The 24,285-nt window shown below is 46.3% G+C and overlaps 4 protein-coding genes across 9 annotated transcripts in view; 1 reads left to right on the forward strand and 3 right to left on the reverse strand.

The window, feature by feature from the left end:
* SLC20A2 (solute carrier family 20 member 2) overlaps positions 1–1,544 on the reverse strand; it is a 57,489-nt gene extending 55,945 nt beyond the window's left edge. For 2 of the 3 annotated variants that reach the window (XM_072335159.1, XM_072335157.1), the window contains exon 1: positions 1,433–1,544. The gene's annotated coding sequence lies outside the window, so the exon portion shown is untranslated. The remainder of the gene's footprint in view (positions 1–1,432) is intronic. The other variant, XM_072335158.1, reaches the window with a different exon arrangement.
* HGSNAT (heparan-alpha-glucosaminide N-acetyltransferase) lies at positions 1,092–24,129 on the forward strand. 3 transcript variants are annotated; one of them, XM_072335163.1, is made up of 18 exons: positions 1,092–1,209; positions 5,557–5,710; positions 13,615–13,742; positions 14,066–14,187; positions 15,088–15,157; positions 15,792–15,861; positions 16,944–17,050; positions 17,493–17,569; positions 17,853–17,883; positions 18,100–18,260; positions 18,540–18,655; positions 19,483–19,604; positions 20,063–20,189; positions 20,315–20,401; positions 20,993–21,070; positions 21,201–21,271; positions 21,392–21,504; positions 22,515–24,129. In XM_072335163.1, the coding sequence occupies exons 5-18, from the start codon at positions 15,153–15,155 to the stop codon at positions 22,694–22,696; spliced, it is 1,347 nt and encodes a 448-aa protein (XP_072191264.1). In that variant the 5' UTR covers positions 1,092–1,209; positions 5,557–5,710; positions 13,615–13,742; positions 14,066–14,187; positions 15,088–15,152; the 3' UTR covers positions 22,697–24,129. The 3 variants fall into 3 exon arrangements, with proteins under 3 accessions (XP_072191264.1, XP_072191263.1, XP_072191262.1); XM_072335162.1 differs by lacking the exon at positions 1,092–1,209 and adding an exon at positions 3,962–4,088; XM_072335161.1 differs by lacking the exons at positions 1,092–1,209; positions 5,557–5,710 and adding an exon at positions 13,158–13,538.
* On the reverse strand, positions 1,701–4,090 carry SMIM19 (small integral membrane protein 19). Its single transcript, XM_072335167.1, has 3 exons — positions 3,730–4,090; positions 3,512–3,636; positions 1,701–2,516 (listed from the first exon to the last, which is right to left on the reverse strand). The coding sequence occupies exons 1-3, from the start codon at positions 4,074–4,076 to the stop codon at positions 2,446–2,448; spliced, it is 543 nt and encodes a 180-aa protein (XP_072191268.1). The 5' UTR covers positions 4,077–4,090; the 3' UTR covers positions 1,701–2,445.
* POMK (protein O-mannose kinase) lies at positions 9,175–13,976 on the reverse strand. 2 transcript variants are annotated; one of them, XM_072335166.1, is made up of 3 exons: positions 13,624–13,976; positions 12,807–13,099; positions 9,175–12,244 (listed from the first exon to the last, which is right to left on the reverse strand). In XM_072335166.1, the coding sequence occupies exons 2-3, from the start codon at positions 13,092–13,094 to the stop codon at positions 11,471–11,473; spliced, it is 1,062 nt and encodes a 353-aa protein (XP_072191267.1). In that variant the 5' UTR covers positions 13,095–13,099; positions 13,624–13,976; the 3' UTR covers positions 9,175–11,470. The 2 variants fall into 2 exon arrangements, with proteins under 2 accessions (XP_072191267.1, XP_072191266.1); XM_072335165.1 differs by lacking the exon at positions 13,624–13,976 and having other exon boundaries at positions 11,155–12,244; positions 12,807–13,292.
* Positions 24,130–24,285: the final 156 nt, after the last annotated feature.

Here is a 24,285-nt window from a genome sequence, read left to right on the forward strand (position 1 = left end):
TTAAGTAATACAAGTCTTTTTTGATTTCTTATAATGTCGTGCAAAAAAGCTTAGTTAGAGCTCTACAAGTGCAAATGCTTTTAAGATGATGTAGTACAATTGATGATTGTGTTTGGATCTTGAGTGTCATTTCACCTTAAACCAACTGGGGGGGTGCTGTAAATCTAGTCACCCCTCCTTCCCTCCCTCCCCTCACAGGGTGGGATGTGGCAGCAACCTGCTAATGCTTTTTTAAGCTACAGTACAGACACAGAGCTTTAACTGATCTGAAAGCCTTTCCTCCCACGCTTTGTGCAATCAGACACTACTGAATCTCCATATTGCGACTGTTTTCTAAAGAGTATTGGGTAAGCTAGAAAGATTTGCCTCTGTACAGCATTCTTGAGAATGAACGTGGCCGAAGATAACTTTGGAACAGTTTTTTTTAAAGGTCACAAGCTTTCCCGTCCAAGATTCCTAATAATTCAGCATAAGAATAAGATCCTGTGTATGCCTACGAGCCTGACTGCTGTAAAGGGGCATGGAGAAAAGAGCTATTGTCCGCACCGCCTTTGCTTTCAGGCACTGATTTCTTTACTGGCAGTTAAAGAAAGCACTTATTTCCATACGCAGTACTGTGAGTTAACTGGAAAAAGTCACCGCAGACATTTCAAAGGTAACAAACGAAAAGTTCTGCCCTGGCTGCCCCTTCTGTCCCAGACATATGTGTGCTACACGGGTGAGATACAAAGCCTCCAGTAGAACAGAGTATGGCTTCGCTGTATAAAACGTCAGTAAGTGCATTTGTGTCAGGGAAATCAACGACTACCGCCTCTTGCTCAGGGTTCGAGCAGCGTTCTTACAGTGCCATCACAAGCGCTATGGCGTCTGCATTTCTCGCACCTCCTGAAGCTTTGTTTGTCTCAACGAGTGAGCTGCAGAGATACCTGCGTCGCTACCTGAGGTCCGTGCGTACCGCAGAGCCGCAAGCCCGCAAGCCGCCCTGCCTTTCCAAGCACCCCACGGCGCTCCCAGCTCAACTGAGTGGAAAATCGGGAAGCAATTCGCTACAGACAGGACTTTAGTTCGGGGTTCGGTGAACCGGAAAGAATGGCTCGCTCTGACACGCGGCTTTACTGACGCGCCGGGAGCCGCACCGGGAGCCGCCGAGGACAGCGGCAGCGCCGCAGTACGCCCCCGAGAAAGGCTCCCGCCGCCGCGGCATCCCAGGTAGGCTGCGGCTCGGGGCAGCGCGCCCGGCGCGGCGGCGGCCCATTCATCCATCCGTCCCTCCCCGCCTCAGCCCGCGCTTTCTCCTCGGGCGGCTCCTTCCCGCCTCACAACCGCCCCCCGTGCGCGCCGCCGCCACCGAGGCGGCCCCCTCCCCAGAAAGCGAGGGGAGGGGCGAGGGCGGGGCGGCCCCGCTCGCGTGCCCCGCCGTGTCCCCACTCACCGCCCGTCGGGCGCCCCGCGAGCAGCAGCGGCAACGGCGGCGGAGCGACAGCAGCCGGCGCGGCCCGGAGGCGGAAGTAGCGGTAGGAAGTGAGGTCGATGCGGAGGGGGCGCCGCTTCCGGCGGGGAGAGGGAGCTGAGGGTCGGGCAGCGCCGTAGAGCCGAGTGCTGGCGCTGACGGCAGCCGCGGAAATACGGCTGTGCCCGGGCCCAGCGCAGCCACATGGTGCACTGCTACACAGTAGCGCAGGTACGGCATCAAGGCGTTGTCGTGCTCAGATGCTTTTATTAAAAAGTCATTTACCAATTTAATGATCTACAGGGAGGAATTTAAAACAGAAAAGTGAGGGCGTAAGGCCAGTTCGGGATGAACCATGCTTTTTGGTACTGGTTCCGGTCACACAAATATTTACAGTCCGGTCTTTCTCCCAGTCGGACAAATGTAACTAACTCCTGTTGCTACAGCGTTACAGCACTTGTTACCAGCAGCACCTACACCCGCAGCTCACTGCCAACTCGAGAGCTGTTCAGGAAAGGCTCACAGCAGTGGGAACAAACTGACACGAGAGCACAATGTTCCTGCACTACGGCCAGTGCTACAGCCGTGGCTCTCAGCTGCCCACCCACACCGGGCAGAGAGGCCAGCATCCTCACCCACATTTACTGAAAGCATTACGGAATTTCAGCGCTGCTTGACCGAGGAACCGGGCAGATTCCTGGCAGCCTGGTACTGCCTTACTTCCTATACAGTACTGTTTGCGGAGCTGATTCCCAAGGTGCTCACAAGACCGCACCTCTCTGCCCTCAGGTTTCTCAGAGCAGCTGGGCACTCTCATTCAGAAGGCATTCCATTTACTTCATGGGACTCAGAGAAAAGCTACCAAGACCAGAGCTTTGAGTACTCTACCCCTTTCCTTTCCCTCTTGCATCGATTAAGAGGCACTGAAAATAGCTCCACACCAACTGGCATTGTCAGCTCTGGAAATAAGTCCTGAGTTCCTCCAGCTGTAGGCTTTACTCCACTGACAGCTGTACGCTTTCAGTCTGTTTTGGTGGCTGCTGCTGCTGCTGCTCATATTTTCTTGCTGGAAAAAAGAAAAACAAAGAAGAAACACTGATCAAAACAAATTACATCACCAAAATAAATATTCATACATACACATATGTGCACCTACATCTATATCGGTTTGTAAATGCGATTCAAGCAAGAGAGATCTAAGATTAGAGAATGTTGTTTCACAGTTCAGCTGCATGAGAAGTCATCTCAGTCACCATACAGAACTCTTTAGCACAAGGCCTCAGGTCTGAGCAGCAGCGTCCCAACAACACATCAATGGCAAAGAAATATCATTCCATTCAGATCCCTTTGTTAAAAAAAATAACATTCAATTAAAGACTGTGGCTTCAGAAGTACTATTCTGAGCAACCTGTTAGTCACCCAGGAACTCTCCACTGGTCTCTGCAGCACACAGGCCACATACTAACAATGACATGTGCTTCAAAAGCAGGCTGGTTAGCAAGACAAAGGAAGATCAAAGCATTGTGCACAGTGGAACACACAGCAGGTGCCAGTTGACATTCCTCTATAGGTAGCATGGTCATTTTGTTACACACAATGCAGTGGCCTGGTTTGACAACCTAGAAGTTTAAAAGGTGGTTTCAACTCACTACATTTTCCTTGCCCGTCTTCCCTCTGTTGCTTACATGGTAAGTGTGAGACAAATGCAGGTGTTTCACTGAGCTGGGAATGCAGGATATCAGAGCCATAGGGCTCTCTCCCATCTCAATCTTGATATTCAGCATTCAGATGAGAGTGGCAACGTTTAGCAATACAGTAAAATTCTCATTTATTTTCAGCTTGAGAAGTTATTCATGACTCCACAGCCAGCCCTCTGCGCTCTGACACCTGCATCCGCTTTCCAACTCCTACAAGCTGACAGCAATTCCCTCGCTGTGCCCTTAGGCCACAGAGCAGCGCCCTGGGCTCCTGCGGCCCCCCTGCACACAGGGACAGGTCCCATCCGACACCCCTACAGGGTCGCCCCAAGCAGGAGCCCTCTCGGGGCGGCGCGGCCCTTACCGATGGAGTACATCTCCAGCTGCTGCCGCAGGCGGATCTTCTTCATGCTGTTGTAGAAGTTGGGCTCGGGCGGCGTCTCGGCCGCAGGGGGCAGAGTGAAGATGCGCAGGATCCTCCTCTTGTTGCTGCGGAGGCACGGCACACACGGCACACACTATACGCGTGGGCCGACCCCGGCTGACCCCTCCCTTCCTTTCCCTTCCCTCTCACCCCCTTACCGCCGCGTATAGACGAGCAGGGCGAGGCTGGCCAGCACCACCAGCAGGTACACGTTGGTGGCTTCGTTCCAGGCCTCGTGCACCGAGTAGTCGATGGCCCCGCTGTCGCCCAGCGCCGCCGAGCCGCCTCCGCCCGCCCCCCCGGCCGCTGCCGCCATGGGAGAGGACGGCGCTTTGGGGCGGCCGTTACAAGCGGGCGCGGAAGGCGGGAAGTGACGTCGCGCGCGGCCCCTGCGGCCCCTGTTGCGAGCGGCGCCTCTGCATCCCCGCCGCCATCTTGGGGTGGAGGAGGGGGTTGAGAGGCGGCTCCCATCTTGGGACCACTCCCCCACACCGCGTGCTTTCATTCTCGTTTTGCTGTAAGTAGTTCTTGAGACAGATGGAGGTGTAGTGGGGTGATGTTTTCTGCCGCAGCTGGTACAGCGAACACAGCCCGTTTTATGCTTCCGCGCTGCCTGTATCCGAGGGAAGACGCACGCAGGCACAGGGGGCGGTAGGGGGTACGACTTTAGCAGCCCCGAAGGGTTGGCACGTGTGGAGTTAAAAAGCACCTTCACCCACCCTGCTTGTTCAGCCGTGACCAGCATCATTGTCAAATGCCTTCGATTCTCACATAGCAACTAAAGTTGGCAGCTCAAGATGTCAAAACAAAAATAGCATTTTTTTAATTTTTTTTTTTTTTAATGGTGCCAAAATGAGAGCTGCTGGATATCCAGCTGCGTATTGTATGTTTCATATGCTCCTGGTTTGAAAAAGTATAACTGTAGGATTATACTGGGGCAGAAAAGTGGGTGCAGAAAGAGCGCTTCAGCTTAGGAATGCGGGAGGTTGTCTGACGTGCTTACTGAGATACAAACTAACCAGGCAAGCAAAGGGTGTTCAAACACATACACGCTTTCCTCTTGCTCCTTTATTTCCTATGTCTGAGTCATGTGATAGATGTGATTTTATGACACTTTAAAGTCTCACAACTCTTTTGGTGTAAACATCATGAATGTGGTTAATCTCCTTTTGCTTTACATGTCTTTAGGTCATAGGTGCTTATGTTGGAATTGTTTGCTATCACCACTGTATGTAAGTTAATAAGGGGGGAAAAAATACTTTTAGGGCATGGTGCTCCTAACCTATTTCAAACATTCATGATGAGTCCTCCTGTGCCTAGGGAGTCTCCCTGGCTCATTACTGATTTGAGGAGGGGGCCTAGATGCCGTGCTAACATGGCATCTGCTTTGCAAATGTCCAAGCAGTTTGTGGGAATTGCATCCTTTTGTTAGCTGTTTGCCACAAGATACAGCAAGTCACCCTGCTCCCATGCTACGGGACAGACTGAAGGGGCTTCAGGTCAGGGCAGAAAAGGATAAAGATGAGTGAAAATGAGAATATCCAAAAATTAAAGGCTAGTGTGCTATTATCATGAGAAAAATTCCTTGCCCCCCACAGTGTGGGAAAGGAGAGCTGAAGGACATCAATTAGATATAATTCTAGGTCATTAAATTGAGATGGCACCCATGTGCAGAACTGTGGAAACCACTAGGAGAAAAAGAGTCTATCAGTTAAGGAACATGACTCAAACCAGTAAATTAAGCCTGGTTTCATGGGGATTTAAAACAGTTTCTCTCAAGTTTGAGGTTTTTCATTTATTTATTTATTTTTCCCCAGTATGTTGAACTTTTTGGCCAACTGGCCTGAAAAAGAATAAGAATAATATGGATCTTTGTGTATCACTACTACCTACAGACTTCAATTAAGATGAAGCTCACTTGTACTAGGTATAGGGAAGGTGCATTTAATATCTATCTAAAGGGGCTTTCTTCATTAATCCTTCAGCATCACTCTGGACAACCTGGGAAGATCCTGAATGCCCTAAGACTGCACCCGGCTTCTTTTCTGGAGAAAACCAAAACCTGCATCTACAAAATGTAACTTCATCTCTCTGGATTTTCCTCCTGCACATAGGAATGAACTCTGCCTCACCCAACAGGTGCTTGATTTCTTTCAGTTAATTAAATATTCTATTTAAAACAGATAATCCACCCACCCCCTACTCAAGAAAAAATAGAGATTTTCTTTCTTTCTCCGCATATCTCTCTGAAGTTAGCAAATGTTAAGCTGTGGGTAGGACAGGGTGCTAAATGTGACAGTCTTGCAAACCTCAGAAGAGGTCATTTCCCACTTGCTGGCCCTTTGCAGTAGGACTTTTGGGGGTGTAAGCCTTCAGCGTGACTTTCTTGAGGAACCTGGTTCAATACCAAAGCTGATAAGCTAGCAAAGCTATCTTAGCTAGTCCTGCTACACCAGCATTTCCTCTTATAGCTTTTATAGCTTAGGCTCCTGAACACCTTTAGAAATTGGTGCATAAACCGATGTTGAATTTGGTCAGCAAAGTCAAGCCTTGCAGTTGTAGTTATGAGCATAACAAATGGTGTGACCTGTCCATGTAGGGCATTTAGCTTGTTTATTTGTAGCTTGGATTAAGTCAAATGAAACAGCCAACAGTAGTGTATACTGCTAGTGTACAAGAAGGGCGTTAGTTTGTGAGTTGGGTTATTGTTGTTTTTTAATATTAAAGTTTTTTTTTTTATAGATAAAGGACTGTCATTTTGTGCTGTACCTACATAGCCTGCATATGGGCACTGAGCAAATAATATATAATAACAAGTGGCATTGACACAAGCTATTGTGGCAAAATGTAGCCAGTGGGGACCTAAGCTTAGCAGTTTGATTGTCAGCGTTACATAGTACCAAGCACAAATGAGGAGTTTCAGCTATGGTTCTGACTCAGCTCCTCATAGGAACCGGCTTTTGGGGAGAAAAAAGTATAACTGTGTGATTTAATTAAAAAAAAAACAAAAACACATCGGTTTCAAAAGTGGGAGCTTCCATCATCCTGCAGAGAAATCTTGCATTCACTTCAGTCCGATAGAACAGCTGAGAGAATTGCAGAAAAGGGTCTTCCAGCTCTACATGGAAAGAATCCTATTTTCAAAAGTCTTCAGCATCCACCAACTACTCTAAATTTCACTGTAAATTGTCCAATTCTTGACAGCTTTGAGAATCCAGTTACTTCCTATGCAAAATGGGAATGCTGGAATCTGACAGTCTTTTGAAATGTATGGCCAAGGAGTCTGAGTGCTTCTCTGTATAAATATATATATATAATTATTCATGGATTTTGAGTTACCCAGGGCTAAATGGAATCAGAAAATGCTGAGGCATACGTATCGCTGTAATGTAAATACATTCACCGTTTAATCCTCATAAATACAGGATTATAGGTTTCGGAACACAGACTGACAATTATTGGAAATCCTGTGGTCATCTCGAGTATGTCATCTCAAATATACAATATTTCAGTTAAAATAAAACCATAAAGTCCTTTTTCTTTCTTAAAAGTACCATCTAGCATATAATTTATTTGGATGAACTCTACAAATATGTGCATTGTATCACGCTAGAAGATCTTGAGAACCACTTTTTTCTTGTTCCCAGGGTCACTCAGCTATTGGTAATGTACTACGGTCATAATGATAGAATCAGTTTACAGTTGCAAGTTCTGCCAAATATCTCACAATTATATTTTGCAAGCAACACCGCCTCTGTTTCACAGAGATAGCAGTGTGGTGTTTTGTTTATGTGGTACCAAAAAGAAAAATATTGCTTTGGGGTTGTGACAGAATTTCAAGTTTTTGTGGTATTCTAAACTTCTGATACACTTAATAGTTACCACTCCATTAAATACAGAGTGGTGTGGGCTTTGAAAGTATCCCTCAAAAAACAAAAAAGAATTGTAGAATCATGAAGGTTGGAAAAGACCAGCTCTAAGACCTTCCAACTATGTCCTACCATGACCAGTAGCCAAGAAACCATGTTCCTAAGTGCTACATCTTCCCTTTCCTTAAACACCTCCAGGGACGATGACTCCACCACTTCCCTGCACAGCCTCTTCTCGTGCCAAAGAATGAAAGGCTCTGTTCAGTTCAACCAAGTGTGCCTACTTTATGTCTTCAGCATTTATTCAGACATACATGGCAGCTGATATTTATAAGCACACCATGAGTTTTACATCTAGTGGTGTCAAATATACAGATGAGTTACTCTAAAGGCTGCTCACCTGGATTCAGGATTATAGGACTGCTTTTAGGATGCAGTCTGAAACCCTTGGCACGTAAATCAAAGCACGCTCCATCAAGCTTCAGTCAGATAGTAGTTTGGGGGGAAAAAAACCAAGCAGAATCATAGAATATCCAGGTTGGGAGGAGCCCATAAGGATCAAGTCCAACTCCTAGCTCCACACAGGACCAAAGCAAACAAACAAAACCAATAAACGCTCGACGATGTCTTGACACTGACCACTAAGGTGGTTTGGAGAGGAGCACCAGCAGCAGTCCTGCTCCTTCTGGAGCCTGCATCTGTGTGACCAGCTCCTTTGGCAGGACTTTTGGGGTAGAGGAACAGGGATATAATGGGAAGGCTGGCAGTAGCCATCTCAGGTGGTTAGGAGAAGCATATTTTGTGGGAAAGGACAAGGAATGTGGGTGCCTTGATTTGAGCTTGGGATGAGAGCCAGCAGTGTTGCAGAACAGAGCAGAGCTGTGGCAGTAGGCATGGCAGAAGAAGTCACGTTCACTGTCCTAAGGCCAGACAGAGTATAGATTAGAAAAGAGGAGCTTGCAGGTTTTTCACTGTGAAAAAGGCCTGTTCCTGCTCTTCATCCTTCGATGTTTTCCATCAGGTAAAAATACTGATTATAGAGAGGCAGAAAATGTTTCCCTTGAATGTTTGCCATGACTGTCATTGATGGTGAAAACCAGAATGGCCAGCAGATTGAATTAGAAAGAACAGAGTGTCATGGTTCTGTAACTTTTGCAAAAGCAACTGCACAGAGGGATGACCTGCCTCTTCCCCTTCTCTGAAGCCTCAGCTAGGTTCCAGTAAGGGAAAAGGAGATGGAAATGAAGAAAGGTCAGGGTTCGTACTATCTTGAGATTGCAGAAGTGGTTGGTTGGGAAGAACTGAAAGAGTGAGAGGGTGCAAAGTCCTCTGATTTTCCTGAAAGGCTGGAAGGAGGTGACACTCAGCCTTGGTTGAGCTTGGACCAGGGTGAGACCAAAAGCGATGGTAATGAATGCAAGTAATATATGCAAGTTATGGAGGAGGTGGAACCTTCATTTGTCATGGTAGCTCTTCTGAGAGCTCTTGCATCTGCCTTCATATTACAGACTTGCTAATGCAAACACCATGCCATCTTTCAGGGCTATATTGACATTTGTTAGAAAAGCAGGATCCCAAGGTCCCCCGAGGCCACGTCTCAGCTATGTTTGAGCACGAGAGACTGCAGCTGCTAAAAAGTAAAGCTAAACTGACCTTCATGCTGCCATCTAGTGTTCCCTTGTAGACAGAAACATTCCCCAAAGAAACACGTTAAAGCTCCATTAATTCTCTGTTCAGAGGAAACTTAGTTTATTCTTGCTGAAATACAAGGCTGGACAACACAGAAGCTGAGTAGGAGGCACAGGGAAGAGACATGTGAGGGACACAGTGTTAAGGCAGAATGCTGGGGAGACACCTTTTTTTTTTTTAATTTGTAACAGTTTCACCCAGGAATAGAGACATCTCCAAGGCCAGATTCAGAACCAGAATTTGTCCCTTTATTTTTCACTCTTTGAAATTCATATGACTGCTTGCAAGGTGCAGTAGTACACAGCAGAGCAAGGACCCAAGATGCTGATTTTCCTTCCAAGTATATGTAAGGGCTAGCAAAATGTAACAAATGCTGCTGTGGGATAAGCAAGGGATCTGCCACTTGTCCCTTATCTGTGGCTTTGAAGAGCCACAGTAGGATTCTTTTCTATCACCTGCACATCCTAGCTTCATGCTGAAACTGTAAAACCCTGGATAACCCTATTAATAATTCACAGGATGATTTACATAATTACAGCACGGACAGCATTTTTTTTCTCTACACCTTTCTTGAAGGTGCTTTGAATCGAAGTCCAAAACACACATGAAGTATCCAAAGTCACTGCTCTGTTTTGGAGCTTTGATTTCTGATGATGTGAATAAGAAAGCTACCAGGAAGAGCTCTGCTGGCTAGAACTGCACAGCTGGAAAATGGCAAAATCAGCTAAATTAAGAAAATAGACTGCTCACTGGGAAAGGAAAACCATAATGACCAGCTTTGAAAGAACTCCTGCTGGCATTGTAAGAAATCGATAGGAATTTTGTCATGTGCAGGACAGTCTTCTCATTTACAATACAATTTTACAGCAAAAGAACACATGGAGTTGAGCATAAGTAAAAAAACTGTTTTCTCAGTTCAGTTATAACATGGATTGTTTAGATGAAGCGGACCATCACTGTGGCAAGGAACAGAAACTCTTCAGCAGAAAGGGCGGTGTACTTTTCTGCCTGCAACTCACCTTTCAAGGCAAGAAGAAAGCTGTCTCAGGCCATTAGGCCTTCCAAAGACCTACTCGATAGTACAGAAAGTCCTCTACTAATGGTGGAGTCCACATCTCATTTGTAATATTCCTGTTTGGTTTTTCTTTTTTTCCACCAAGAGCACAACTAAATCCCAATCTCATCAAACAGGGCCTACTCAGAACTAAGGCATCACTCTATTCTTTCTCCAGCGGTTGGTACCTGTGACAGGCTGTAACATCCGCGTTGGTATCAGGAGCTTTCTCCTAAACTCACTGAACAAAGAAGCAGCCTTTTTTATTGTTGTTGTTCTTCTGATGAATACATTTTGAATTCAGGCCTGGCAGAGTTGTTTATTCTTTTATTTTCCAACACACAATTTGCTGTCAAAGGAAGTCATGTTTTCTTCCCATTCCCTATTCTTTCTCCTTCCATCCATGCATGTTCAGGGAACATGAAAGTGAGTGCAAAAGAGATAAACTGAATATAAATAAAAGATACGCTTTAGCTCTTTTCCAAAGAGCCCACACTTCTATGGATTAATAAAGAGCAAGAGGACTCCTGGAGCCTCATCTCCAAAGAACCTTGCTGAGAACGCTGTAGGGGCAAATGTTTCAAAACCAAAATCGGACATGTTTAAGCTGTCTCTGTATCATTTGCTTGCCTTCAAAATAACAACATGCCGTTTAGTGGGATATGGGGACCACAGAGCAGTGGCCACATGGCTCTGAAAGCAGCCCATGGAATACCTCAATACCCCATCCAGCAGGGAGGCTGGGCAGAGTGGCTGGGAAGGTGGCATCGGGGCTCACCAAAACCTTCAGAGAACTGTACTCGTTTTTGAATGACTTTACTCCACAGGGAAGTGGGTGAGGACTTTGTGCACAAGACATGGGCCAAAGCCACCAGAATCAGCACAGAGCTTGAGAGGGGCATGCTGTAGTCTCTGTTCCCCAGACCTCTGCCAGTTCATTTAAGTAGGACACTATTTTTTTATTTTTTTTTAACTCTTTCTGTACATAAATGTTTCGTGTTTGAAAAGGGAATTTGATATAAATGTTGCAAAAGAAAAATTCTGCTTCTTGAGAAATTTCCCCAGTCCTCAAAACATAATTTCTCTCCCTCCTCCTCTTGCATTGATAGATTAAACACACCAATGAGAAAGATGCACAGCTTCAGCATTGAGTAGATACTTTTTAATCAAAAGGTAAAGTACAAAGTCAGTTTTGTCTTCTCAATTGAGGGAACAGACACTTTGCCCTTCAGGCAAGCTAAATAAATAAGAACACCAACTTCAGTCCACTGTTCATCTCATGATTTGTTACAACATTTCCCTAGTACTAGGCATGGCTGCCTCCCGAATCAACAGAGTTAAAACTTTCTTGTAGGTGTCCAAGATCTCCTGGGCAGAAGGCCTTTCGGCCGGGTCCTTCTTCTTACATGCCGCATGGATGTCAAACAAGTGCAGTCGCACAATGTCACTGCCTTCAACGTGGCCCAAGAAAAAATTGGAGACATCCGGGATTTTCCAGATGTCTGTTTTTTCATCGTATGGGGGCATAAGGTCATCATCAAATGGCACGTCTTCTCCATAGGGCCAACGCTGCTCAGGAGCTACAAACTTGCCCCAGAGCTCCCGATGACCACACTTCACCAGCCTGCCGGCGCTCCTGTTCACGAGAGGCAAAGCGTCCAAATCATTCACCAGGATGTGAAAGTCACTCGTTAGAAGATACTGCGAGAGCACCTTGTCCAGGTCGTTCGAATCGCACATCACTAAGGTGCCCAGAGGGCTGTTGTGCAGGTAGCGAATGATGCTCACATAGTCTATAGCAAGCATCAGCCTTCGATGCCAAGTGTTCATGCTCTTGTACTTGGGGATGTGCAGAGTTTCATTCAGACCCCTCAAGGAACCTAGAGGATGGTACTCGGTGAGGATTGTGAACTGCTTCTCGCAGTAGCCAAGCAGTCGGACAACATGCTTGCTCTGCAGTGCTTTCAGCATCTTCAGTCCATGGAGAAAGTCTTCCTTCAGCTCTGGGTTGGTGAGCTGTGAAATGACCACTTTGTTTTCCTTCCACTCAGAAAGAAAGACCTGAGGACACAGAAGAGATGCGTAAGACATGTGGAGAGCCTTCCTCCGCTGACTGTTACCGTGTGGCATCCAAGCGAATGCTTATTCACAGCCACAAACTACAGTCACCCAGTGTGGTCAGTCTTATGCTGGTGCATGACTGTACAATGTTATGTCAGCAGCAAAGCCTCTGGGCTTTGCTGTACCTGCTGCACATACATGTTGCAGCAAGCCCTTCCTGATTTTGTAATTACAGCAATAGGATGGCTCACGATTTCCTGAATTTTCATTGGAGTGGATGAACTAAATGACAGAATGACTTCATACCACCCAGCCAGACTTGTTCTGCCACAGTAGCACCATATGAAGCACTTCACCCATCCCTGTGGTGCTGCATGTGTAGCTGGTGTTTGGTGAGACAGCTACAAACTGCCCATGGCCCTATTTCTCCTGCCTCCTACCTCACTTGTAGCCAAAGACTTTCAGCTGCTGTAAGGGCAGCTATAAAAGCAGCGTGGGCAGCTAACAAAGAAAGCCCTTGCGAGCTGAATCACTGGAGAGAAGAAAGGATAACCAAACTCACCTTTTTCACAGCTCCTTCACCAACACATTTGAGTTTTCTGACTTCCCTATTGATGGCTTCACAGGAGAGCCAGGGGGAGCAGTTTTTCACCGGCCCTAGTTTGAAAGACCCGTAAGGGCAAAGGCTGGGCTCGGTGTCGGCACGGCCCGCCGAGCCGTGCAGGTTGCCGAGGTACAGGTAGAGCAGGGCGTTCAGGAGCAGCACCGCCACCAGCAGCAGCGCCGGCAGCAGCGAAGGCGCCTCCCTGGGAGGAAAGTCTCTTTTCCCGAAATGCGCTTTCTTTTCCATCTCCCCTGTGAAAGACACGGGGGTGACGGCTCCCTCCGCAGCGCGGCGTTCTAAGGGGCTGTTTCATGGCAGCCCGCACAACCGCCTCCCCGTGCCGCCCAACCTCGCGGCCCGCGATACGTGGCGACGGGAGGCCAGGCTCCGAGCGCGACGAGGCCCAACGCCCCTGACCGCCGCTACTGGGCCGCGGCGCCGGGCGCGCTTCTAGAGCGGCACCTCCCCCGGGCGGAGCGCGGCGGAACGATGGCGGCCGCTATGGCGGCGGCCGTGGCGGTGGCGCTGGCTGCGTTGCTGCTGGCGCAGGGCCGCACGCAGTCGCGCGGAGAGGTGCCCACTGCCGGGCCGCCGCCGCCGCTCAAGATGGACCAGGCTCTCCTTCTGGTCCGCAACGAGCTGCCCGTGCAGGGCCTCCGCTTGGCCGCCCGCTCCTCAGCCTGCCACCGGGTGAGCGCGCCGAGCCGGGCGGCGACTGGCCCGCGGCCTGCGGCTCGGTTCGCCTCACCCTCCGCTTCCTCCTTAGTGCTCCTACCAGCTGCTGGCCGTCGTCCCGCCGAGCGACGGGGGCCCGAGCGCGGTGGCGGTGGTGGACACCCAGCATCCGCTCAGCCTTCTGCTCAACGGCTCCCAGGCCGGCAGCGAGCTCTGCAAGTAAGTGCCACCGCCCTGGCTCTCCCCGTGTGCCGCTGGGTTTTTGTTTCCCCCGCGCTGCGACTGATGTGTTATCTTTGCCTCCACCTTCACCTCTTTCCTGACCACTGAGACCTAGAGTTCGCCAGGCTCTGGGTTACGCTGCGTGGGTCTGGGAGCAGGGCCAGCCCATGCCGGAGCCCAGTCTCACTCGCACAGGGAGGCAGTGGTGCGAGGAGATGGGTGATGTGAGCTTAGGGAGGGTGATGCTCACCTGCAGCTCTGTGAGTGATGCCTTGTTATCTACATGGAACAGCAAGTTCTGTCTCCCTTTTTCTTTGCAGGATTCAGTATCATTTTGGAGAGTTTGGCAGTTACTGCCTAGTGGTAAAGACCCTAAACACAAGTGCCAAAGCCATTTCTTGTGACATAGTCGTCAATGAAGGCCCCATCAACAGCTACCTCCGTATGTAATGCTCAGCTTTCCTCTTTCATTCTGCAACATGCATGTCTCAATAAAGCCAGCTACCTAAAATGCCTCTGTAGCTACCCGGGTTGTATTGAAGTGTGCAGTGGGTCTGCATGTCTTCTCTCAGTGTTTTGCCTCCTTACATTTTACAACCCTGCCTGGAGGCCCTGGCCAAGATCAGGTCTCTTCACTTGAGATGCCCTGTGACCACAACATTTTTGGAGCAGAAATTAGCCCCACAAAAATCAGTGGGTATTTTATCCAGAAGGAGATTTTATCATTCTTGGTTCCTCTTTCCCTCCATGTTTCTGAACACACACAGGACACTTGTTCTTCCCTCTGTCCTGCTTCTCTCATAAAACAGGAAACAAATCTTAGTATTTGGATTTCTGTTTTGTAGTCTTTGTGCATTTAATTGTAAACCCACTGCCTTACTTTTTTTGTTCCTCTTTCCCAGGTCTTCTTTAAGCTCTCATCTCTTCCATTCCACTCCTTTGCATCAGGCTTTTCTTCAGTCCTTCCAGTTATCCAGCTATAAAGAAAAATCCTTCCCTCTTTCATATGCTGTTACTCTCTCCCTGTACTCATTGAGGCTATCTCTGAATCTCTAGGTTTTTCATCAGAACATATGGCACATCAGCTCTTTCTTCACTGTTGCTTCAGTGTGCATTTATTTTGCCTTTTCATGCCAAGATGTGCAGTTACTGATTGCTAGCCTGCTTCAGTTTTGTTTTTTCTCTTCATGGGACTCAGGCTGGGGATATATATTCTGTGGAGAAAGTGGGGTGATGGATGGTGGGATGAGCTGGTTGTTGTGTTTGTATCACGCTTGACCAGACCCCTGCCAATGAGCAGTTTTGTTGTGTAAGATACAGAGTTGTGTTCTTTTCCATGTAGCTATCCTCTTTGCTTTCCTGGTTTACTCGGGGATCCTTGCTATCCTGATCATCTGTCGCCTTGTTATGAAGTAAGTGAACAGTATGGTAACACCTCCTCATACGTGAGATGGGGTCACCCAATTTAAAGTAGTGTGGTAGTGCTTTGGAGTCCCTGCTTGCAGGTAACACCCTGCTGCCAGGCTGCCATGTACAAGTCAGGCTGTGCTAGCTGTCCGTGCAATGACAAATGCAGGGTGATTTGATTTCCCTTGAGGAATATCTTACAGCTTGCTAGCTTGTACGCAGAGCAGTTGCTGGAGAGCAGCTGACATCAGCTGTAAACTGTATCAATACACTCTGCTTTACCCTCCCGGGACTCATATATTTGAGGGAACAGCCTCAAATAATCAGTGCAAGTCAGTCGGACCTAAGCATCTTCAACAACTATGATCTTCTGTCATGTGAGCTGGGTGACTTGAGTCCCTGTCTGTGGGCAGCCTGGGAGTAGAGGTCCCAAATTTAATCTTGTTGGGTGAATGGATGTAACTGGGGTCACAGGTACTGGTTGTATATCAGTATTGCATACGTGAACTGGAGAAACATGAATAGGGGCCATCCTAGCTTTTGAGTTATGCTACTAAATAGTTGACATTAAGATGGAATTGGCTATGAAGTAGCCAATTTTTGTTTTGTTTTGTCTTTTAAACTGTTACTAATTTTCAGAATTGGTCCAGTCAGAAACTGGGTTTACAAGAAACTGAACCCTAGGGAAACTGATCGTCTGATTAATTCTGTGAGTGACCAAAGTACCTTTCATTTGCATTTGGTGGTGGTGGTTTAACCTCAGAATAACGCATGTTGTCTTGGCATCTGGGGGTTTATTTATGACTTGCCATTTTCTTGTGCCTGTTGCCTTTGCCAAATCTTGTACTGGTGTCAGACAGGCAGCTTTATGTCAATGGAGAGTGCTGGGCTGGGTTTCCAGTTTAGAGTTATGGTTTCCTTGCAGAACTCTTGCAAGCTGGGAATATGTAGCTTTCTGCCCAGATGGAGGACATGCATCTGTGAAAACTGGCCCCGTCTCATGCAAGCTGTGTAAGGGTGGGGTTGAAGTGCCAACTTGTGTGTTTGCTTGCAGCACAATAGGAATTTTCATGGAAGCTAAGCTTAAATTAAGATTCCTTTGACAGCCCTAGAGTTGGCGTTTCTGTGAGCCATGTTTTATACTAGAGTGGAGATGGATTGTCACAGTCTGGGCTTCATATGTAGGAGGTCTGAACCTGAGTCAGAAGAGCTGGGAGCATAGCTCTGGAGCAATTCTTGATGTTGCTTATCTCCAATTATCTGTGCTGAAGCAATGTTGCTGCCTTATGCTGTCATTGGAGCTGATCAGAGTGGTTTAGGGAACCCATCTGGAAAGAAGCCAGTCCTGCTTTTAAAAAGATTCATTTTTTGCTGGTTTAGCTCCCTGAATGTTCTCTCTGTAGTGTCAGACAAGTGCTGATGGGATGGGACTGATCCTGTTGATGAGAGTCAGCAGCTGGATGTACTCAGCTCAGTTGTAAAGCTGCCCTCACAGGGGTGGCAAGTCTGTGGCTGATTTGGACTGGACCCAGCTCCCACAAATCTGAAATGTAAGGTTTTCTCACTGGCTTATTGGTTCCACCCTGGTCAAAGGTGGAGTACAGAGCATCTGCGTTTTCCTGTCAAATACTGTTGCCACACTTTAGAGTCACTAGAGGGTTAGAAATAGCAAGTGGGGAAGCAAAAAGAAAAGGAAGATGGGGAGAATCAGAACAAACATGGTGTGCAAACCCATGCAGTTCCATAGCCAGCCACTGACTTGCTTTTCCTGTATCTGATTTGTTCTTCCAGGAGCTGGGGTCCCCGAGCGCCACAGACTCCCTTAGCAGTAATCCTTCCCCACGTCTGTGGTGCGCAACCTCTCGGCAACGACTGCGCTCCCTGGACACCTTCCGAGGGTGAGCATAAGACCTTGTCCAAAAGCAGCTCCCTCAAGGGGAGTGAGATTTGTCCAAATACAGATTGACAGGATATGGAAATATGTAGCAGTGAAACCGTTCAAGCATTTAAATTGAAAGATAATCAAAACTGTAATTATTACTGTTGAAGCCTTGCCACACATCTAGTTTGATGTTAAAACTGTGGTTCTTGGTGGAAAAGAGCAACTTACATTCATCATGAAAATACTGCGTGAAGGTGCTTACTTCAGTTTACTACCATGATCTTTGAGGTACTGCTCCCTGTTCAGCAAATCTGGAAGCTTTGTATGTAATCTCTGAAAATAAACTACGTTAGATCTCACAGTTGGAAATGTTTTAATGGAATGAATGCTGACTGTGCTTGTGCATATGTATTTCATTGAAATGTGGTACTTTCTGTGTTTTCATTGTTTCTTTTTAGCCTCTCTCTTATAATTATGGTGTTCGTTAATTATGGAGGAGGAAAATACTGGTTCTTCAAACATGAGAGTTGGAATGGTAAAGTACAATTGAGACACAGATAATCTGCATTTTAAGTCTGATATTTAAGTATGGTTACCTGCTGCATTGTGTTTAGTTGGAGGTTGGGATGCTCTGCTGGTTTGCATCCGTACTGTATCTAGCCCGTTAGGCTGATGGGAGAAGCAATGCATGTGCAATGATGGGTTAATTTCAAATCACAGTCTGTTTTTAAGCTTGTTGTTTTTGACATAGCATAACATTTTTAGCTTTTAGGGAAGTTTTGAGGAAAATAATGTGTTTCTTCTTATTTCTTTTATAGGATTAACAGTGGCAGACCTGGTTTTTCCATGGTAGGTCTTCCTGAAGAGTAGTGCATCAAGTGACGTTAAGGGTTGCCAGGGGAACATTGCATACTCCCTGCCTTTGTATGAAAATGGATTTGGAGGGGTGAATTTGTGTTAAACAGCTGTTAGGAACCTGCCCCTCTTGATGACAATGTGGTCCCTATGAACCAGTAGAACAGCTAAATGCTCTTTGCTGCTTTGTGTCCTCTTTCTGTTCTGTAGGTTTGTGTTCATCATGGGCACATCGATAGCATTGTCGCTGAGCTCCATGCTGAGGTGGGGAAGTTCTAAGCAGAAGGTGCTTGGGAAAATCCTCTGGAGGAGCTTTCTGCTAATCCTGCTGGGAGTCATAGTTGTGAATCCCAATTACTGCCTTGGAGCATGTGAGCAAAACCCTATTTCTGTTGTTCTGCTTCTTTAGCTGGGCTTCCTCCTATACGAGACTGACACAGTTCTTTCTGTTTAACCCCTGTGCTGGGCATTGTTTATCATCTTAGTGTTGACTTGCACAGGGCTATGATTTACAATCAAGTGGCAGAATGGAGGTGTCCCACACACCTTGCAGGTGCAGTGGCTCTCAGCTCTGCCTGAGGAAGAATGTCTGTATATTTATGAAGGAGCCCATGTTTGTTCCTCTTTCACATTGTGTGTATTTTTTCCAGTGTCCTGGGAAAATCTGCGCATCCCTGGAGTACTCCAGAGACTGGGACTGACGTACCTAGTGGTTGCTGCTCTTGAACTCCTGTTTACAAGAGCTGGTGCTGACAGCGGGACTTTGGTAAGTTACGTGGGAAGGTAACACATGATACTGGGAGTAGGGTTTGGGAATTTCTCTTCTTGTTTGAGCATAAACAGTTGGATGGGGCCCTGGGCAACCTGATCTAGTAAATGTGTATGTTTGGTGGCCCTGCTAGGCAGGGGGGTTGGAACTACATGATACTTGAGGTCCCTTCCAACCCGGGTCATTCTGTGATTCTGTGATTTTGTGATTCTGTGATAAAGAACATGTAATGTCTTATTTGATGTGCCACACAGCGTGACCTGGTGAAAATGTCAGAGAACACGCACCTTTCAGTGTTCCCCTCTGCATTTTATCTTGTCTATCTTTGCTTTATTTGAGCATGTCACTGATCCATCCTGTGTTTAGAAGTAGACATTCCCAGGCATTTCTGATGACTTTCCACTGCCAAGGGACCGCAGGGATGGGCATCTCTATGCTGAATCCTGCGGCCTCTGTTTTGTCCGGTTAATTTTGGCAGTGGTTTTCCACAGCAGGGGAAAGTAATACTGCTTTTTTGACTTTTCTGGAATCTGTTTTCCCAAAAGGCTTTTGTTCTACTCAAGAATCAAAATTCCTTGTTACATTTTCCAAGCTGAAAAACATTGTGGGTTTTTGTTTTGGTTTATTTCCCGTTCCCCTCCTCAAAGAATTAAGTGTCTGGAAATTGTCTATAAAGATGAAAGGTCCATTGGCAGTAACCAATTTTCAACAAAAACAGCCCTCTCTTGTAACCGGGGAAATGCCTGTCAAGAAGTACAGGATGTCCCCAAGGGCATGTTTTTCACTTGCCAGTTAATATTTCCCCTTCCATCCATCTCATGCAGGAGATGTCATGTCCTGCTCTGCAGGATATTCTCCCCTTCTGGCCACAGTGGATCTTCATTCTGGTGTTAGAAGTGATTTGGCTGTGCCTGACATTTTTGTTACCTGTGCCAGGTTGTCCCAGGTAAGACTGCACTCAGACTACTTTCTGTGGGGCATCACGCTAAGTATTTTCTACCTGGCAGGAGAAAAAACAGTTATAGGGACAGGACAGAGATGAAAGCTGTAGGGGCAGCAAGCTGAAGGGAAGAATTTATTGTATAAAAAAGCTTTTACTTTGGTACTGAAATAACTGGTGTGAAAAGGTGACATTATTGCTTCTGTGAGAAGAGGCTTGCAGTCTCCCTGAGGCCTGTGTACAGCAGTATGCCATTATCACAACATCATCCCGCATCCTGGGTCAGTACCTGCAGAGGAGGTAGAGCAGCCAGCTGGAGAACCAGGGCTGAACTGAAGCCTTGCTTTAGGTTCCTGCCCATACCCTTGAGACCAGCTGTCACATAGGACCTGCATTTCACAGTGTGCCTCTGGACAGAGAATACATCTAGCATCGATGCTTTAACTTGTTTGTTTTTGTCCTAGGGGCTATCTTGGTCCTGGGGGCATTGGAGATTTTGGAAACTATCCTAACTGCACTGGAGGAGCAGCTGGTTACATTGATCGTTTGGTTCTTGGAGAAAAGCATATGTATCAGCATCCCTCTTGCAATGTAAGTAGGTTTTGGTTTGCAGTATGAAGCTGCAAGCTACCACCAAGTGCAGCTGTGAGGAGGGGCTTGGGAAAGAAAGGATACTCGTTGCTTGGGTGCTTTGTAATAACTGCTTTATGTTTAAGGTGCTTTACCAAACAACAGTGCCATATGATCCTGAAGGGATCCTGGGGACCATAAATACCATTTTAATGGCATTTCTAGGACTGCAGGTACCTCTTTTTTTCTGTGTGTTGCATGGGAAAATCTGAGGGCATCTTGGAAGTGGGGAGGCAGCTTATTTTATTTGAGGTTGAGACTGGTTCTAACAAAATCTTTTCTAGAGCAGTGCTTTCAGGCCATGTAGCCTAAGGTGGGTGTCAGAATCTAACCTGGCAGTAACTTGAAAAGGAACATGTGCTCCAAGCAGTCTGGGATGGATGCAGTGCCAAGAAGCTGTTTGGGCTGGTCAGGGAGTTGGCATCAGTTTGTTCCTTTGTGCAGTCCCTTGCTGAGGGTTGGGATGTGGAGTTTGAGTCACGATGTTGTCCTAACAAAGTTGCTCATCCTAATCTTATTAACAGAGTAGGAAAGGGATATAAGGTGTACCTCTGCTGCTGAATGATTTGCATTTAGGTATTTCTTCCATCTGTGTACATTCTTTGCAAAGTTTCAGTTTCTCAGCCTTTCAGACACTTAGCTGATATAAACCCTATTGGTGTTCCTTGCCTTAGCACAAGGAGCCTGTAGCCAGTGCAACTACATTTTGAGAGCCAGATATGTTTACAGGCCTTAATTCGCTTTTTGTATTCTGTTTATACTAGGCAGGAAAAATTATCTTGTCATACAGAGACCAGCACAAACAGATTATGAGCCGGTTCTTTATCTGGAGCATAGTAATGGTAAGTTATTTCACCTAGTATGGTCTAAGTATCACTGGGTAGCTCCTTAATAGACCCGTCTTCTTGTTCAACACAAACTGTCTGAAATGTTGCAGTGGTTATATAAACTTTAGTAACTTTTCTATTGCAGGGAATTATTTCTGCTACCTTAACAAAATGTTCTAAAGAAGAAGGCTTTATTCCCATAAACAAGAACTTATGGTAAGCTGAGAGCTTTTAGTATGACTTTCTTAAAGTATTATTCTACCTGTTTTCTCTTGCTTGTATTGTGATCTGTATGTATCACTTACTTCTCTGACCTCCTATTGAAAATGTGCATAGGTCAACGTCATACGTGACAACCATGAGCTACTTTGCCTTCATCCTCTTATTACTGATGTATTACCTTGTGGATGTCAAGAGACTGTGGTCAGGTGCTCCATTTTTCTACCCAGGTCAGTGAAAACACATCAGGAAATGCATTCCTTCCAGTTCTTTCTGAACTATCCAGTTATGTTTCTGTACCTCCTTTGTCATCAAAAGAGGTGGGATTTTGAATGAGGTACCTTGAAGGAGGTCAAAATGATTAGCTTGAGCTTAATTTTTGCACAGAATTGAGAGACTAGACCAGAAATTTAAGGGAGATGGACTGCCAGTATTTAAATGAAGGCTGGAAGCAACTGTTGCCACATGACCGTTTTAAGTTTCATCTTGAGTTCAGGGAGCTGCTGCCTAGCACCAAGCAAAATACCACAGCTGGCTCACAGTTGGTTTGGAAAGGGCTGCAGAGACTTAGCTAACTTAGTGGGAAACTTGAAGGCCTGTCAGCAGAGCGATACCACTTCTGAAGATGTGGAAGACAAAATCCCCTGGGCAGCCACATAGGTTCTCTCTGTGTTTTTAGATAAGCCTGTCTCCCAAAGCGTCCCATTGTGGTTTTAACCACACTGGGCTCATGACAAACATTTGAGGACAGAGTGCAAACCCACAGCACAGGGAACATTTCTTGAGCTCTGGTATCTGGACAGGAAGATGGATAGGGTAACAGCACGGTATCATATCTCCTACCAGAAATCCCAGAGCTTTGAAGGGCAGTCAGCATTTGTTTGGAAAGGCAATAAATCTGAACAAATAGGTCGGCTCCTAGCCACTCCAAGGACAATAACTGTGATTATTCTTGTCAGTAGAACTGTGGGAACATCGATCTGGTTGTATGTTCAATGTAGCAAGTACGTTATCTGCATTTCTTTTCAATAAACATTCTCGGAGATGAAGTCCCACAGATGGCATGTGAAAGCAAACACATGTGCATAGCATCCTCGGAGCAAGGAACATTAGCTGTAGGGATTGGCTGTTACTTTTTCAATGCCATTCCATTTCATAAGCCTGGCATGTCTAGGCCTACTTCTTCTGCAGCAAGCTCCTGCCTGCTCTTCGGAGTGCTAACACCTGCGCTTACTTTCAGGAATGAACTCAATCCTGGTCTACATCGGACATGAAGTGTTTGAAAACTACTTCCCTTTCAAGTGGAGGATGCAAGACAGTCAATCCCATGCAGAGCACCTGACTCAAAACCTCACTGCAACAACTCTTTGGGTCATAATATCATATTTACTTTACAGGAAAAAGATATTCTGGAAAATCTGATGGAGGTGGTCAGGTAGGACTACATACTCTTGAGGCAAGGGCATAAGATGGATTGGCCTGAGATGTTGTCACTTCTGCTGGGTTGCATTAATAAAAGGGATCCTAGATCAAGTTTACATTTCCATGGACATTGTGATCAAGACTTTATGTGACTTAAGGACCATATTTTTGTATTTAGCTAAAACTTATTAATCTTCTACAGTTGCTCTATTTCTACTTAATGCACTTTTAAAATATTTTACTGATCTGCTTTTGTACAGAGAAACTGACCATATTGCAACATTGGATATTTAAAGACAGCCTGATGGTGCTCATTAAAGGAGCTGTAAGGGAACTTGATGATGATTGCAAGGGACTAGCAGAAGGGACTATGGTCGCTGTCACTGCATGTGACAAGGCACCTAAATCAGAAGCTGGGGCTTGTAAAAGCTCTTGGCACCTGCAATACCCCACCACTAGCTATGAGCACACATTTGGTCCAGCCAGTGTCATGTCCCCCTTGTGGAGGAAGGGAGAAGTGACTGGATTTGCAGATGCCTCCGGTTATATTAAGGTGAAATGACACCCAAGATCTGTTCATAAGAGAAAAAAGGATCAATTTAATAGAAGTCTACAAAACAGTTACCACCTATTGTTGGCCCCCTCACACCTAGTACTTCAGCTGTGCAGTTTATGAGGAAGTTCAAGTAAGCTTTGTGTTACTTCAAGAGCAAAAGGAAAAAGGAAGAAATAGAGATCACCAGTCCTGGATTCAAGGCCATGCCTGCTGACATGTTGAAAAAGGGAAGCAGCAGCACCAAGAAGGGCCAAGCCAAACCCCCCAACCCCCCCAGCCTCTATTTGGGATTGTAGATGGCTTCAGTTCCAGGAACAGCTGAGACATCAGCTTCCAGGCATTACTGGGCCTGTCCCTTACAATGTGTTGGTTTGTTTTTTTCACTGGGTAGCACTGGGTGTGTCCTCAGCTTTGCACTTGGGTGAGTGGTGCAGAAACTGGGGAAGTGCTGGGGAAGGCTCAGGGCTGCCTGTGCGCTGCGCCTCAGCTCATATGTTTGTCTTTTGCTGTTATCTGGGCTGGGAACAACCCCAGCATCCTGCAGCTGCCTGCTGCCAAAGACCTCTTTAAATGGGTTATTAATTGGCATGCTGCTCCTACAGCTTTAGCAGTTTAGCTATGTATATTCTGGGCCTTTGTGTTACATCCTCTAGCGTAGATGAAATCTGAATTTCACATGCTACACTCAAAGTGGGGAAGGGCAAAGCACTTTGATACTGAAGTTCAATCAGAGCAATCCTCTTTATAAATGGACTTGCATGAGGGCTTCAAATATAAAAACCAGCAATACAGACCGGTTAAACGCAGTGTAAGAGATCAGTCAACACACTTCTGTTGTGATTTCCAAACTAATGCTAATAAAAAGCCTGAAGTAACAACAACTGTTCTATTGAGTATGTATATGGAAGGAAATAATTAAGACACACACCTTAGTATAATGCCTATGAAAAGAAGGAAAAAAGAACCAAACCAACCAACAGATTCCAGAAGGCTTCTTAAACCAAGTTTTATTTATAAAGTTTGATCCACCTCC

The sequence above is a fragment of the Excalfactoria chinensis genome, chromosome 4 (genome assembly GCF_039878825.1).
Source record: "Excalfactoria chinensis isolate bCotChi1 chromosome 4, bCotChi1.hap2, whole genome shotgun sequence".
Taxonomy (NCBI): domain Eukaryota; kingdom Metazoa; phylum Chordata; class Aves; order Galliformes; family Phasianidae; genus Excalfactoria; species Excalfactoria chinensis.

What these genes read in the sequence shown, in the direction of transcription:
- SMIM19 (XM_072335167.1), bottom strand. Translation starts at nt 4,076, where the DNA reads ATGAAAGCACGCGGTGTGGGGGAGTGGTCCCAAGATGGGAGCCGCCTC. An exon ending in CTGCTCGTCTATACGCGGCG is followed by an intron (nt 3,637 to 3,729) that starts GTAAGGGGGTGA and finishes GTGCCTCCGCAG; the next exon opens with CAACAAGAGGAGGATCCTGC. An exon ending in GCTGGAGATGTACTCCATCG is followed by an intron (nt 2,517 to 3,511) that starts GTAAGGGCCGCG and finishes TCTTTTTTCCAG; the next exon opens with CAAGAAAATATGAGCAGCAG.
- POMK (XM_072335166.1), bottom strand. Translation starts at nt 13,094, where the DNA reads ATGGAAAAGAAAGCGCATTTCGGGAAAAGAGACTTTCCTCCCAGGGAG. An exon ending in GTGAAGGAGCTGTGAAAAAG is followed by an intron (nt 12,245 to 12,806) that starts GTGAGTTTGGTT and finishes CTGTGTCCTCAG; the next exon opens with GTCTTTCTTTCTGAGTGGAA.
- HGSNAT (XM_072335161.1), top strand. Translation starts at nt 13,338, where the DNA reads ATGGCGGCCGCTATGGCGGCGGCCGTGGCGGTGGCGCTGGCTGCGTTG. An exon ending in GCCGGCAGCGAGCTCTGCAA is followed by an intron (nt 13,743 to 14,065) that starts GTAAGTGCCACC and finishes TTTTCTTTGCAG; the next exon opens with GATTCAGTATCATTTTGGAG. An exon ending in TTATCTGGAGCATAGTAATG is followed by an intron (nt 21,071 to 21,200) that starts GTAAGTTATTTC and finishes TTTCTATTGCAG; the next exon opens with GGAATTATTTCTGCTACCTT.